The sequence below is a fragment of the Marmota flaviventris genome, chromosome 18 (assembly GCF_047511675.1).
Source record: "Marmota flaviventris isolate mMarFla1 chromosome 18, mMarFla1.hap1, whole genome shotgun sequence".
Classification (NCBI taxonomy): domain Eukaryota; kingdom Metazoa; phylum Chordata; class Mammalia; order Rodentia; family Sciuridae; genus Marmota; species Marmota flaviventris.
Window position 1 is genome coordinate 59,160,062 of NC_092515.1, and position 15,978 is coordinate 59,176,039.

The following is a 15,978-nucleotide window of genomic DNA, read 5'->3' on the forward strand; positions in this document are numbered from 1 at the left end:
AGGTGGGCCGAATGGAGGCAGGGAAAGGAGGGCTGAGGCTGGTGGCCGTCGCCACAGGAGCCGGGAGGCCGGCAGAGCCTCCGCTCCACAGGAGGCTCAGTGACGCCCTCCAGAGAGGTGGTCACCACACAGAGAAGGCCTTGAAACAACGCCAGTCCCTGCCTTACAACGCAGGAGATCAGAGTCCAAAATGGGTCTCACTGGGCCGACATCAGGGTGTGGGCAGAGCTGGGGAACCTAGCTCCTCAAGGATTCCAGTCTTTAGAGCCTCCTGCAGCCCTGGCCTCCCAGCCTCTCCCTCCACCTTAAGCCAGGGAGGCCACATCTTCAAGCCACGCCCTTCTCTCCCGCCTCACCCTCCCTCTTCCTCTTCTTCTCTCCACTTCCTTCCTGCTGCGAGGACCTGTGGGTGCACTGGGCCCACCCAGACCCCCCCGGTCAGCCGCCTCATCTCTAGGTCCTTATCAAAGCCTCTTTTGCCACCTGAGGTGATATGTTTGGTTCTAGGAATTAGGATGTGGACATCTTTCAGGGTCATTGTTCTGAATACCTTAGAGGACGGACTTGAAGGTTCTAGAATGGCGGTCACTAGAGGAGGGGGGGAGGGGATGGAGGGACTGGATGTCAGCTACAAAGCAGGAGCAGGAGGAGCGAGTCTGGCCTGGGGCACGTGGGTGACGCCAGTTTACACCAGCCTACTGTGTATTTCAAACTAACCAGAGGAGAGGAGTTGGAAGGCCCGACAAAAAGAGAAGGTGAATGTTTGGGGGAAACGGAAGAACTAGTTGCTGTGATTTGACTGTTAGGTCCTGCCCACACGCGTCACACTGTGCCCCATAAGGTATGGGATGATGATGGCCAGCTAAAAATAAAGCCGAGGGCTTCTAGAGCCCGGAGTGCGAGGGGTCTGGGGCGCTGGGCTGTGCTCTGCCCGCTGCAGGAGCCCGGCACCAGCAGCTCACGGTGAGGCCGCAGGACAGACGTGGGCAGAGGACGCACTGTGCAGTGTCACTCGATGCCCCAGGAGAGAACTTCTCCAGATATCTCGGGCTCACAAGAGGAGCAGGACAGCTCCTAATGGTGGCCACGTCCAAGCAAGGTCAGCCAGGTCAAGTGGCCGTTTGCAGGGGGCCTGTGGAGGTCAGGGTTTTGCAGACTGAGGAAAGGACTAAGGAAGCCCCAGACAGTGGAGCCGCAGTAGTTCATTGTCACAGGAAGAGCCCTGGGTGAGGACCGGGGACGCCACCCAAGCTCGTCTCCCAGGAGCTGGGATGGTCCTCTAGCCACCGAGAGCTCGTGGAGATGCAGGGCAGGGGCTGCCTCCTAGGGCTCACTCTGCCAGCTCTGGGTGGCGAGTAGCTCAGATGGAAACCAGAGGGACCCTTCTGGAAGTTGCTGCGGTGACACAGGTGACAAAAGATGCCGCTGGAGGTCCTGGGAGAGCTGCAGCAACAGAGACAGGAGGGCAGACTCCAGAGTAGGCCAGTCGGTGGCTCTTGGCCATCGGTTGTTTGGGGTGAGGAGGGGACCACTACGGTGCTGTGGCCCCCCTGCCTGCACCTGTGGCACTGGGTACCCACCTGCTCAGAGGGCCCACGGGGCTTCACCTGCAGCCAAGCCTGGGCTCCCGATGGTGAGGAGCAGAGTGGGCACCTGCTCTTGTTCCCACAGAGTCCTGGACAGACTCACAGTCAGCCCCCAGCGCGCTCAGTGACGGAAGTCACAGAATATTAGGATGGTGGCCACGTCAAAGCACAGTCTCCCACCACCTTCCACAGAAATGACATCATGACCCCCAAAACAGGACATTCCCTTCCCAAGACATCTCCCCTCAGTCTCCTCCACGTATGGTGTCCAGCCCAGCGGCCTCTCCTCTCAGAGGCCAGGTCCTCCACACCTACCCCATCTCACTCTACTGAATCGAGTGTCAGTCCCTGGCACTAGACTTGATACCTGCCCCTTATCCCGCCTTGTCGTGAGCACAAGGCCTAACACTCCGCCAGGGCTTGATGAGTGTGTGGTGAGTTAAACGGGCTCCCTGCAGCCTTCCTGAGCCCCCTTCACACAGAACTCCAATAGCACCACCCGGGAGCACGCAGCAGAGCCTAGATATCTTCTCTTTGCTTATTTCTCTGGTTTAGAAAAGCACCAAAAGTAGGTTTGTGTCATCCATCACGTCCCAGCAGAGTTTCTTGAGCCTAGTAGACACTAAATAAATATTCCCGTGGAGCCAGACTGAAAACCAAGCCTCCGCCGCCTGGAGTCGGGAGGAGGTGATATTTCCAGGTGAGCCATCAATGCCACTGACAGTTATTTACTGTCACTCATCAGTAACGTCGCAGGATGTACACTTTGCCCGGAAATGTTTTATTTGCTCCTGGTGTCCCTCAGCCTCGGATCCATCACTTAGGCCATGCCAGCCGCGAGTGTCTAAGAGGCAGTGTTTATTTCCCCTGCTGCTCCCCACCCCCGGGCCTGTCGGCAACCAGTAAATCTGGGGAAATGAGCTCTGCTTCTTCTCCACCAGCCCCAGCCGGGAGTGAGGAGCCAGCAGCGACAGCAAGGGTCGTGAATGTCCACATTGGCACAGGGGAGCAGGGGAAGGAGCCCCAGAGACAAACAGTGGAGCCAGGACAGCGGCCCACTGGGAGGCAGGAAGGACAGTGCTGGCCACCAGCAGGACGCGCAAGGCCCTTTATACGAGGACACCAGCGGCTCCGGCTGGATGGATGGGCTGCCTGTCTCCAGTGTGAGGGGGTCCGAGTGGATAAATCAAACCCAGACAACAACCCGTTCTGCTTCAGATAATGCTTTTACCAATCTGTTGCAATATTTATAGAGCAGGTGTCAGGTGCGCTAACGGGAGAAAAATTGGTCCCCGTCTGGGATGCGTGGAGCCAGGAGTCAGGAGAGCAGATGAGCACACAGTACAGAGGCCGCGGCGTCTCCACGCATAGCGCGTGGCCAGGATACCGCACGCGTCCCCCCACGGAGGCTGGTGGACACGCTGCTCCCCACGGCTGCCCTGAAGTGCACGCTGGAGCCCTCTGGCCAGCTCATGACAGCCGGCCGCCTCCGCGCCTCTTTCTACCGACACACGTGGAGTGACATCACATCGGCAGCTTCTAATCAGCCACGGGAGGAGCGTCGAGACCTCCGAAGTCGAAAACCACCGCACACCCAGAGAATCTGCTGTCAAACATCTACACATGCCTCTCGCTGCGCCAGGCAGAATTTTTGTAAAAACATATCCCTGACTAATCACTGCCTAACGACGATGCGTTCATAGCTGAAAGATAAAGCTCTGAACAGGACAGGGCCCCTCATCGAATGGAGCTCCCATTGTCACAGTCAAGATAACCAATAAACAGGTACTCCATACGTCAGAGCCTCGCAGAACTGGGCAAAAACACCATCTGTGGAGTGTTGAGTGCTGCGTAACAGATGACCCCAGACTCGGGGACTTAAAACTGTAGGCACTTAGGACCTCACGGCCTCTGTGTCCAGGCACCGGGGTGCTGCTTGGCTGTGTCCCGTGTTGAACGGGCCCCCGCAGAGCGGCAGCCAGCGTGTTGGTCCAGCATCTGCCGTCTCAGCAGAGGAAGGGAGGATCCAGGACCTGGCTTGTCAGTGGTCAGCAACACCCAGCCCCTTTGGCTCTTCCTGGAGGAGAGTTTGTGCCACATCTTCAGAAGAGTTCCCAAGGACTCCACTAAGAACCGTGAGGTCATACCCGCAGCACTTACGTGGTCAGGCTCCGTGCCTGGTGCCTCCAATGCCTCCTTTACTTCCCCCCACTACTCTGCAGACAGGGAGACGGAGGCAGCGGGACTCACGTAACAGGCTGGGTCACTTGGTGCCTGAGTGGTGGAGCCGGGGACTCGTGACGATGGAGAGCCAGCTCGCCAGAGTGGCAGACACCCTGCAAGGCAGCTGGGCTGGGCCCCGATGGAGCTGTGGCGCAGTGAGCAGTGGCCGTCAGCAAGGGGACAGGAGCTCCCCTGGAGGAGGGAGCAGAGACGCCACATTCAAAATCAGGAGAAAGTGGGGGACAGCGGCCAGAAAGCCAGTCTGTGCCAACGCAGAGCCGAGGACGAGACTCCAGATGAGCAGGAGAAGGACAGGGCACCGAGCGGGCGGAGGGCAAAGCCTCTCTCACGTGACGCTTATGTGTTGATGTCCCCCCACGGCTACCATTAGCCTGGTTATCAGTGATAAATGTTCCGTGAAACGCAGACTCGTGTGGAAGTCGCCGTGGCCGTGTAAGACATCAAGGGTCCGGTGACTGATGACGTGTCATATTTGATGACACGGCTTGGTTCTTTTTTCAAGATGAAATGTTTGGTTTTCAAATCAGTGTGATCAGTGAACCGGCCAGAGTCTGTGGAGGCTTTTCCTGGAGGCACACATCTCCCTGGACTCCCAGGGTCTCTATGAACTAGCGGTTCCATGACACCAGGGAGGAGGCCACAAGTGCAGTGGACACTCGTGACCACCAGGCTCGAGCCAGGAGGACAGCTCGACGCTCTTGGATGTGTCTCACAGATGGGGTCGCTCCAAATAAAATCAGAGGAGCCCATTTACTTTACCCATATGACACGGTGTATTTCTTGGGTGAAATAAGACCCTGTCTCCCAAGATAGAGTTCCCCAAAGTATGAACCAGCCCTGAGGACAAATGGCTTTGGTTTGGAAATGCTGCTGATACACTCAGCCCTTTGAGAGAGAATTCAGTGCAGGAAAACAATAATCAATCATTGTTATCAGAAAGAAAATAAACCACCCACCTTCTGTGCTGAGTCCCGGCCAGCAGTCCAGCCAAAGGCATGGTCCTTGCCCTTGAAAACTGACAGACTTACAGAAATGGTGAAGCAAGACACTGGACAGGGAGGTGAAGCTCCCGGGTAATAGCCCCTCCCCCTAAGGAGTGGCCCGGGGCCTGCCCACGCCACAGGACAGCGCAGCCCAGCCACCGCGCTGCCCCACAGACACCAGAGTCCAGGCTCCTTGCTTCTGGGGAAAAAGGAAGAACAGGGGGTTGGGAGGCTCAGAGCCACACAGGACCCCACTTCTGCCCACGTCCCACTGGCCAGCATCGGTCACACGAGCTCATGGTTCTGCAGGGGACTGGGGAAGTACACTCTAGCTGAGGACCCCGAGTCCAGGGACACAGGACCTGGCGGACACAGGGCCGCCTTCCCCACAGGGGCCACCAAAACTCAGCTGGCTTCAGGCCTACGGGGATTTCTGAGTAAACACTGGGATGTGTGGAGTCACAGAGAGCTGGAGTTAGGGCAGCGAGCCCTGGCCTCCTCCTCCTCCTCAGGGCAGCGCCTTCAGCCTCACTGAGGCTCTTTGGAACTGGAGTCCATGCCCCACCTTCCTCCTTGGAGCCTTGAGCCCGAGAGTGCAGCCTGGCCTTGAGAGGTCAAGGGCGTCCTCCTCCCAGGCAGTCTGCCCACCTGGTGGCTCGTCCAGGAGAGTCAGTGCCTCCCGCGTGGGCAGAGAGAAAGAGGACAGCCCAGGGTCCCCCAAACCCTCAGGAAGGCCAGGAGTTGTGGCGGGGAGCCTGAGGGTCTGCCCTGCCCACTGTCCTCGCGGGTCTTGGTTCCACATTTCATGTTCCCAGACGGTGGCCCAGCGTGGTGAGGGGGCTGCCGAGCCCACTGACTCTTGCCGAGGGAGACACTCCTGCCGCATGGCCCCTAGAGGCGATTCCTCTGCATCAGGGCACCTCCTTGAGAAGGGGCATCCATGGTGGACGCTCAGCTGAGAGGAGTCCATTTCAGCAGAGGGACAAGTGCAGAGTGACAGAGAACAGACCATGTGGGTTTCAACTTAGAGTGACCAGGAAGTTAGGCAAGGGGACAGCTTCCCTGAGATGGCCCAGCCAGAGAGGGAAGTGGGTCCGGGGGGGATAAAAGGGGACGGAAGGGGACAGAAAGAGCCAGGCAATCCCGTGGCATCCTGTCTCCTTTTCAAACAAGGCCCGGGCTTCTGCATTTCACGGAGCTTGCGTTTACCATCCATGATCTGGTGTTTGTCAAATCCCCCACACTGACAGGCCAGCAATCTCTGGATCTTAGAGTGGCTTTTGATACTGAAAACCTGGAAGCAACCGAAATGGCCACCCAATAGGGACGGTTTGAATGGACACGGCAGCTTCACACTGTGGACCGTCCGGCTGTGAAATGGACGGACAGATCTGTAAGCACTGAGGCAACCGTGGGGAGGGGGAAACAAACCGTAGAACTGTGTGCAAGGTCTCATTCTGTTTGAATGTGCGTGTGTGCGTGCGTGTGCGTGTGTGTGTGTGTGTGTGTGTGAGTGTGAGCCTGTGAGTGTGAGACCCAGGAACAGGCGCGAGATACACCCGGCTACTGTGGGTGCTGGCTAAGCCTTGGGGCAGGGCTGGGCCAGGGCAGAGGAGGGTCCTCAGTTTCCAGTCTAGAGACGGCTGCATCACTTTTCTTTTCTTACAATAATTGGCTGGTGGTTTGGTAATAAAAACGTTTTTAATGTTAGCCTTAAATTTGCCAGAAAATCGAGACTTTTGAAACGGCTCATCCCAAACCCTATGATTTCTCGACCTCACAGGCTACATGCTCTCTACCAGATTCGCCAACCTATTTTCTATTATATCTGTCAAGTTTCATTTACCTCGGGTGGAAATTGGTTCATTTTTCAAAAATATTTATAAACTTGGCTAGATGACAGAAGTGCCCTTCCTCCACGCAGACCCGGGGGTTTACCCAGGCCCCACGCAGCCCTGTGAGGATGGCCGTCCTCAGCCTTGAATCCCGTCTCCCCAAGGAAAGAGAGCCGTGGGTTCCCATCGCTCTGACTCCAGCACCGAGCACAACAGTCAGACGAAGTGGCCATTAGCTGCCAATTAGATGCACAAGCCAATGAAATAAAAAATCATAATAACTGTGCAAATATGTAACACACACACACACACACACACACACGTGTATTCATGAAGGGATGGGAGTGCTGTAGTGCAAGATGACAGCTCTTTGCTGTCTGGCTAATGACCAGACAATCCATCGTGTCCATCCTTACAATATGGGTCAGGATGCCTGGTTGTTCTCACGGAACGTCTAAATCAGATGTCTTGAGGAAAGGAGAAATTTATCTGCTCCTAGAACTCGTGAAATCTGAGAGGTAAATTGGTTTCAAGGATGACTGCGGAGGGCTGGGAGTTGAGTTTCAGTCTCAGGTGGCCTGCCTTGGGTGAAGTTCTCCTCGCCTGGCCCGGGGAGGGAGGCCCTGATGGGCCAGGCCTGAGCCACCTGACCAGCCCTCGCCCTCCCTGAACTCCGACTGTGCAGAGGGTGAGGAAGGGGTGGGGCCCCAAGGGAATGATGGCACAGGTACCCCAGGGAGGGGAGGATCCAAGAGAGCAAAGCAGCGCATGCCCGCCTGCCGCAGCTGGGCCTGACGCCACCTGCAGCCCACCCCGCGGCAGCCCACCCTCTGCAGGCTGCAGAGGGCTGAAGGAGCGTGGAGGAGTCATCTCCTTGCTACGCAGCCGTCCTGGAGTCACACTTGTCCCCATTTGCTTCGGGAGCTGTTCCTTTAGGGTTAAGCCACGCCTGGGGTCAGAAAGTAACGTTCTGGTAGAAATGCAGGAATTCCGCATCTCAGGGACTGTCCTTTAAAACAAAAGAAATCAAATGAGAGTCCAGCCCAAGTGTCCAAAGGCTTCCTGAGGTGTTATTCTAAACTGTGGACATTTTTAAAAGATTGTTAACGATCTAAAGACCAAGGAAGAGGAGATGATTAAGTACAAAATATTCACACAATTATAGTTTACACAGCCGTTAGCATGATGCCCAGAATCACGTTGGTGAGTGACATTACGTTTACAATGGTCTCTCAACAGTGGGAAACCATACACACAACTTCTTACTTCTTGTTGTGTGCTTTCAAAAATATGTACGGTTTTTAGGACAAAAATTACGATGTTATAAAGAAACGCGACCTGGGGTGGATGGGATTGTGGCTGGCATGTTCAGAGTCATTTGGGAAGGATTTTTGAAGAGGGCCAATATTGGGTGTCATCGGGTCCAGCCGCAGGATTTATGGCAAAGAGCAAATCCACTCCCACCTGCTTGCCAGCTCAGGCTGAGGTCTGCCAGCTTCAGCCGAGGGCAGATGGTACGACAAGCACCCACTAGAGCTGTCCCTGATCCAGCAGAACCAGGCGGGGCTTGGTGTCGATTCCACTGCGCTCAGGGGGACTTTGTGACCTTCAGTGGTGGTAGAATCTGAGGTGAGACCAGAATGTCCCCCTGCAGAGCTGTCGAGGGGCACACCAGCTCCCCCTGGTGGCCGTGCACTTCCTAGGCGAGCCTTGCCAAACCGCCCAGTAGAACCACTTCTTCAGACACTGGGGCAGAAGCTCTTAGTTAAAGGAAACACAACCGTCCAAGGTGCCTGCAGGAACAAGCAGCAAACCAACCTCAAAAGTCCTTTAAAGTTTCAGGGGCGCCAGCACTGAGCTATTAAATCCCCACGCCAGCTCCTGGCTTTGGAAGGAAATCAGAGACCCCCCGCTGCGTTTTTGTGCTTTGCTCCCTGTGGTCCTGGGTAATTGTTGGCTGGCGTAACCGTGGTCTGCGAGGCTGTCAACCTGGCAGGGCTGTTTGTGCTATTGTAAACACCATTTATTTTGTTATTGAACATAGTTCACTAAGACCCTCTGTGTAAGTGATTGAGAAACAAGTCCAAACTGGTTTGAGCAAATAAGGAACATTAATGCCTTAATTACTGAAAAGTCCTTGGGCAAGGCTGGGTTTGGGCAGGACATGATGAGTGGCAGACCCGCCATCGCTGGGGATCGGTCTTGCTCCTAGGTGCCCCTCATTCTCAGGGCCTTTCTGGCCCCGCCCTGCAGTGGTATGAGATGGCTCATCTTTGGCACCAGTTAAACACGCCCAGGTTCACCCACAGGGAAGCTGCGGCTTCCCCCATCATGGGCCACATCTGGGCCTGGACTGGTCAGCATGCCCTGGGATGGGCATGGGCTTTTCTAATCAGGGCTCATTCCGGAAGTTCTCCAGAGACAAAGCAGAGGAAAGCAATCCAACCCAAACCACGTGGGCAGAGAGTCAGTGAGGGTGAGTCCCCAAAGGAAATGTGAGGCACTGCCTTACAGCAGAAGAGCAGTCCGTTGAGTGACCAAGACAGGCAGGTCCCCTGGCAGCAGTTTAAACATGGGCTGTTCAGGGCGACCACTGCGCTCCTCTTCCTGTTAGCTTCCCAGCTCCCGGGTCTCCTGTTTTGAGCATTTAATCATGGAATCCGAATATCTGTCAAATGGCCAAATGGGAATGAAGAGAAGCAGTGGTTACCAGGTGGCTTTATCAGATCGTGGTCTAACATTCTGTGAGAAGTACAGTGTAAGTGACTCTAAACCTCAGTTGGTTTTTTATCTATAAAATGTGAGTGGTAATTGCTGTTTGACATGCCTGTTGGAAAGGGTAGCTCTGATAATTTCCGTGAAGTACAGCAGTCCAACGCCTGGGTGTCAGATCGCCCCGTAAACTTGAGTTCCCGTGCTGCCATCTTTGTCTTGTTCCATGGGCTTGGAGATCTAGAGGTGACTATCAAGGGGAAATGTAGAGCCACACCCAGGAAATGGAACATTCTGGAAAGCATCCAATGTCCCCTTGAACAAGGATAGTGAAAAGGTTCAGTCCCCAGGACCATCTCATCTATGACCTGTTTCTGTGGTTAAACAGCTTTCAAAGGCACATTTACACACAGTCGGTAAAGATGCCATGGCTGATCACAAGGGCCTGCCCTCGACCCAGGAGCCCGGGCAGTGTGCTGGCCGCCTTTCCCAGGCAGTCGCCCATAACTAAATGCCACCTTCTCTGTTGTGTTTGCTTTATAGACTCTGGAAAACCCCAAGTACGAGTTGATCATCGAGGCTCAAGACATGGCAGGGCTGGACGTTGGGTTAACAGGCACGGCCACAGCCACGATCGTAATCGATGACAAAAATGATCACTCGCCAAAGTTCACCAAGAAAGAGGTAAACCCTGCCGACCGCCACCTTTGGGGGTCTCAGCCACGGCCACGGGTCGGTGCTAACTCTGTGCACCACAGCCACTGCTGGCTCCCTGATTGCAAAATGGAAGCACTCCCTCGCGGTGGGCAGGACGGTGTTCTGCTGGAATTCTGTCTTGCATTTTTTATTTTGTGTTTGTGTGACGTTAAAATGCCAGGAAGCTGTGAGAACAAAAGCACTGAATCTTGTTAAAGTCCATAAAAAAATAACTTTTAATGCCAAAGTGCCATTTTCATAGTTTTATGGGTGTTATTTAGCCGTATTATGCGCGTCCCCTTGCGATTTTAGCATAACAAGAACTATCTTTTTTCACCAAGTACAGATTGAGAGTCCAGATGAACTGCAGCAAGGAGGTAAAGCAGATTTCTCTTGGCGATGACAAGGTGGCCCAGGAACTTATGAATAACAGCCGAGCTAGCTTGTCTGAGAGGGCCGTTATTTATTCTCTCCTCTTATGCTTTTATGATTATGGATCACATGGCATTGCCCGTTTATTCCAGTGGAGCGATGTTTGCAGAAGGCTTGAGAAAATAAGACCACACTCAGGGGCTGACTTTGAGCCCAAACTAGGAAGTCATTGGCACTAGGCCTCTGACGGGGGCATGTTAAGGTCACGGCTTTTGGGGCACCCAGGCCAGGGCTGCGGGTTTGACCCCCTTGTCAAAGGCCTAGTGAAGGGAAAGCATGGGGGCCAGACACAGGCTGGGGCTTGGCTCACCCCTGCCCCCGGGGTCTCTCCACCTGGAGACCTCTGAGTGTGGTTTTATTAACTGCTCTTTGCAAGTGAGGGATCTTACTGTTAAGCTCTGGGGATCTACCCAAGGTCACGGGCAGAGCAAGTAGCAGAAACAGGAAGGCAGCCAGCTCTCCAAGACTGCAGCTGTGCTCTGTTCTGCAGCACCGGGCTTCCTCATCCACCCCCAAGGCGTCCCCTGTGTGGACCTGCCCCACTGCCCTCCAGGAATCCAGAGGGGCCTCCTGAGGCCGGACTCCCCCGTAACCTCTGCCCCTCGGCAGCTCTGCATGGCTCATGAGCAGGTAGAAAATTCCCTCTGTCCCAGGGACTCATGGACACTCAGGATCCCAACCTCAAAACAGCCCAGCACATGGCTGCCTGGGGCTCCAGACCATGACTGTCTGTGGGTGTCCCTAGAGCTGCTAGTGTGGACTGCTCGTTCAGTATTTCCACGTTTCCCAAACTGGTGTTCCAAGAAATTAATCCCCTAAGTTCCACTGTGGAAGATGGAGGTAAAGAGTTGCAGGGGAGAAAAGAATTCGGGGTCAAACAGTCATGGGGAACGCCGAATTGAATAGTTAAAAAGATTTACTGCAAAACTCCTAAGCAATCTCAAAATTCTCTGTTTCTCTAAGGTGGTTTCTTAGAGTTCTTCCCCCAGGAACGTGTTTTCCTGGACCACAGCATGCCTTACTGAACTGGTGTTCCGTGGAACCCTATGGAGGGTAGTCATTGCTCTGTAGGATTTCTTGTCTGTCTATTTCAAAATACTCACGTAGCATTTAACGTAAATGTGTGCTTAGTCGGGACTGAATGCTGGGACTGAGAGATGGTTTTGTTCTTGTGGTTGACATCACTGAGTTCAAGGAAAGATTTAACATACACCTTAAACTTAAGCAAGAGACACTGAGCATCAAAAGAAAAATGTGCTCACCTGTGGATATCAGCAAAAGCACAAAAAGTTTCTTTGAATGGACACTGGATGAGAAGCCTGGGATCCCTGAAAGGCGGGGCCAATGTCTGAAGTGACAGATGGCTCACTCACAGAGGTGCAGGTGACGGGCTCTCGGATGTGGGATTCCCAAAGGAGTCTTTGCCCAACACTGGTTAAATTAGAGCAGTTCCGCTTCCTAACGGGGTCCCGCAAGGCTGTTGCAGAGGGATGCACACCAGAGCTGCCAGAGGGGCGGAGGTGGCCCAGAGCTGGACCCGGACCCGCTGACTGGCCCTGATGTGCGCCAGCTAGCCGCTCCATGTGCCCCGCCCTCAGATCTTCACGGGGCCCGTGGCAGAGCCCTGGGCTGCTCCCTGTGAGGTGAATGGCTGATGACGAAAGGTACTTGGGCCGTGCCTGTCACCTGCTGACCTCTGAAGTGTGTGGGGTGAAGGTGATGATGAGGATGATGTCCAGGTGATCGCAGTGCTGTTCCTGAAGTCCCAAGCATTCTTGTCCAAAGAGCCACCCACTCCACGCTGGAAGGCACTGTGTTCCTGTAACTTGATCTGTGACTCTGCTCAAGCGCGTCAAGGTACACGTGGAGACCTTGGAGTTGTAGGGAGGAAGGACTGCGAGAGGGGAGGCAGTGAGACCATCACTGTGAGATCCAGGGTGAGGCAGGAGCAGGAAGGCCGAGAGCACCTGGGAGAGATGGACCCTGCCCCTGCAGACTCACCCTGGGGCTCAGGATGTGGGCCAGGCAGAGCAGCAGGACCTGGGCACACAGGGGACATGCAGCTGTGACCTTGAGGTGGAAACAGTCATGAGAGATGAAAGTCAGGGTCTGGTGGTTGCAGGATGGAAATGGGGCCATTGGGGTGCAGAGTCCAAGGGGACACTGTCTTATGTGACTCTCCACATTCGGACATCTCGGCAGTCCTCAGGCATGTGTGGTTTGGGGGAATATGTGGGGGTTTTGAAAAGTTCTGGTTGACATAGTGTCCCATTTCCAGGGAAGTACACCCCTTCATCTGTTTCAGAGAACAATTTAAAAGAGGACTTGGGATCGGCTGCAGATAACAGACACAGCCCAAGTGACTTTTGCTTACACCTTCTTCGCCCCCCACCCTTATCTGTAAAGGAGACTGAGGCATAGCGCTGACCATCTTCCTCTGATGGTGGCCACCTTAACAGTACAGAGGTCGTTTAAGGAAGGAGGCCCCTGAAAGAGGTGGTAAGAAGACATCGAAGTGCAGAGTCAGCTCGTTTACTCCCCCGGGGCTCGTTTACACTGACTGTGAACTTGCTGAGAAGCCAGAACCACCTCCCTCCTGTTCTCAGCTGCATCCCGGTAGACACTCAATAATTCAGTATTTACGGAATGCTTCCTGAAGATAATTTGAACTTGAGAAAAGTGTTACTGGGTATGATGAACCCAGATTGTATTTCAAATTGCTCCTGTTACATGAAATCAATTTTTAGTCGTTGACTTTCATGCAGATTTAGGTTGGAAACCCCGGTTTCCCTCTAGAGACTTCCCCGGGAGTTTTTCCTAACAGCTTGTACTCATGACTTAACTGAATGTGAGTTTGAATTTCCTGGATGAGGCATTTGGAAATGATCTTAGGAATCCAGTTAAAAGGCTCCGGGCCCAGAGATTTAAAAGAGGTGAGGACCGGAGGCCTCTACAGCAGGCTAACTTGTCCACACTTCATTCTAAAGTTATTATTCTTTTTCAGGAAAGACTTCTGATGTGTGCCTAGAACATAGTAGATGCCCAACAAAGACCAATTTAATAACTCCTGATTGCACATAAATCTTAGGTCAGGGTTAATCAATTCCCCCATTGATTTCTAAAGAATGTGTTTGCAAATGATAATCAGATTTTTAAAAATGAGAACTGAGCATTTTCTTCCTTTATTCAATAAATCTCATTTCCAAATTGTACCTTAAAATGGCAATCGGTAATTTAGACCTAAGAACATAGGACTGTATTTTTGGCAATGTGATGAGTTCTCTCTGAGGTAGATGTTTTGGCGTTACACCATGATGTGTGTAATAAAAGTGGCATCAACTTCGAGGGCCTGTCCAGCTAGAGAGGGCGTCTTGGGCAGATGCCCCCATTTTTACAAAGGGCTGAAGGCTGTGGTGCAGGGCCGACCCTGGTGAGCTGAACGGGAGCCCCGCAGATACCAGGTTAGGCCGCCAGGTGACGGCCGAGCCTGCTCTCCCTGTCCAAGGCCAGAGGGGCTCTTTCAGGACATAAGACACCCAAGAGTCTTATTTTTGTTTGAGGCATTAGCTTTTATTAGTAAAAATGTTTTATTAGTTAACTGCCGAAGGATGTCCTGCAATTCTTTTTCTCATAAATGCTTAGCTGCAAACTCTCTGGTGCTTCTTCATATCCTGGTGACGTAGTGTTTTATCTATAGAAATGTGAGAACTAAAGGTCTGGTCCTTCCTCTAACAGGGTTGATAGAAATCTGACCTGCACTATTGAGTGGGTGGTATTTGGTTTTGAGTTGTTTTTTTTCTCACCTGCAGAACACATTTCATTATTGGAGAACTTTGTGTTAGTGTTGAGGATTGTTGTTAAATTTGAGAAAATCTATCAACTCTGTTTTATGTACAGATGTGTGTGTGTGTGTGTGTGTGTGTGTGTGTGTACAGACAGGTCTGTGCTATACAATTTCAGATTCTTGTGTAATGACTGATCTTTAAATTGATAATGCTGCTAACCAGGTCTTCAGCCAGGTCCTTGTCTGTGGCACATGATGAGTATTATGTTCTCTTTATCCGTGTCAGGACAGCGGGTAGAACGGGCAAGAATTCTAAATCCTTTTCCAATGTGTTCACTATGATTCACTCTTCTTCATTCATAGATTTAGCCAACAATGAAAGAGCCATTTTATTTCTTAGTTTAGAAATCTACTCTTCCTCTTAATGAACTATCTGAGGTAGGGTGGCACTACTTATTTCGGTCCCTTGTCTCTTTGCATTGGGTTCCACTGAGGTTTTGTTAAGACCTGCTTTACCGAGGTGTGATTCACCCCCCACGAGCTTCCCCCTCTCGTGAGGAGCCCTCCACTGGTTCGGAGCATGTGCACAAAGCCATTTGACTGTGGCTCTGTCTCTCTTAGAACCACCCATAGGAGAATGCCCGTGTCCATCCCCAGTTCCCCCAGCCTGGGGGCTTCCAAGGTACCCTGGGTCTAGGCATGGTGTGTTTAGGACCTGTAATACACATGGGACCACAGGCTGCGGTCTTTCATGGCTGGCCTCATCCCGTAGCTTAATGTTTTCTTTTAAGTCCACCCAAGTTGACACACATGTCAGCACCTCATTTCTTTAGCAACTTCTGTTTTGTTTTTGTTGGTTCTGAGGATCAAACCTGGGGACTTCCAAGTGCTAGGCTAAGCCAGCCCCCAGGACCCCATTCCTTGTTAGGACTGATGCTCCAGTGGGTGGATGGACCACATGTGGGTTTCTACCCATCCTTTGACCGGCATTTGGGGGCTCCAACCTTTAGACTATCACGGATATTCTGCTGTGAACATTTATGTACAGTCTGTGAAGCTTTTGTCTAGATTTTCTATTTCTCAACAACCAGAAGGAAAAAGAAATCACCTATAACAGAGCTCCGCAGTAGTGTTCTGTAATTTCTCACTAGTTTTATTGAGACTTTCCAGACATCTTTCTAAACTGCAGTCAATATGTCTCACTCAAGATTTATCAACTTCTTTTTTAATAAACCTGTAACTTTCATATAGAAAGTACACACCTCCTGTGTAATTTAATTCTCAACGAGTCAAACAGAAAACCCAAACCAAGATATAGGAGGCGAGAAGCAGCACCGAAGCCCGAGCCTGCTCCTGGACCCCACCTAACCAGGAGCCGCTGCTCCTTCACGGCTTCCACGGATGCACACGCTTTCCTGCGGGTACCCAGGCTCCAGGGCCGCGGCTCCTCCTGATGCACCCACACCCGCCCGTCTGTTCCCCTCGCGGTGCGCATTTGGGTGGTTGCCAGCTGGGGCTAGTTGGTGTCAGAGTGGAATAAGCAACCTTGACCCTGTCTGTGAGCCCGCGTGCAGCCTCTGCGTGCTGTTTGGGGTCAAAGTCACCGTCGGGTGGAACTGCTGGGTCAGCTTTCCATGACTGCCAGTTTTTGCCAGAGGTTGGTCCAGTTTGCTTTGCATCAGCCACTGAGCTTCCATGGCTGGATT

The 15,978-nt window shown here is 52.9% G+C and overlaps 1 protein-coding gene across 1 annotated transcript in view; it reads left to right on the forward strand.

Moving 5' to 3' along the window:
- The window catches only part of Cdh13 (cadherin 13), an 873,075-nt gene that overhangs the window by 736,535 nt on the left and 120,562 nt on the right, over positions 1-15,978 (forward strand). Inside the window, exon 8 of the mRNA XM_027933116.2 lies at positions 9,904-10,044. Coding sequence (XP_027788917.2) covers positions 9,904-10,044 — 141 coding nt within the window. The remainder of the gene's footprint in view (positions 1-9,903; positions 10,045-15,978) is intronic.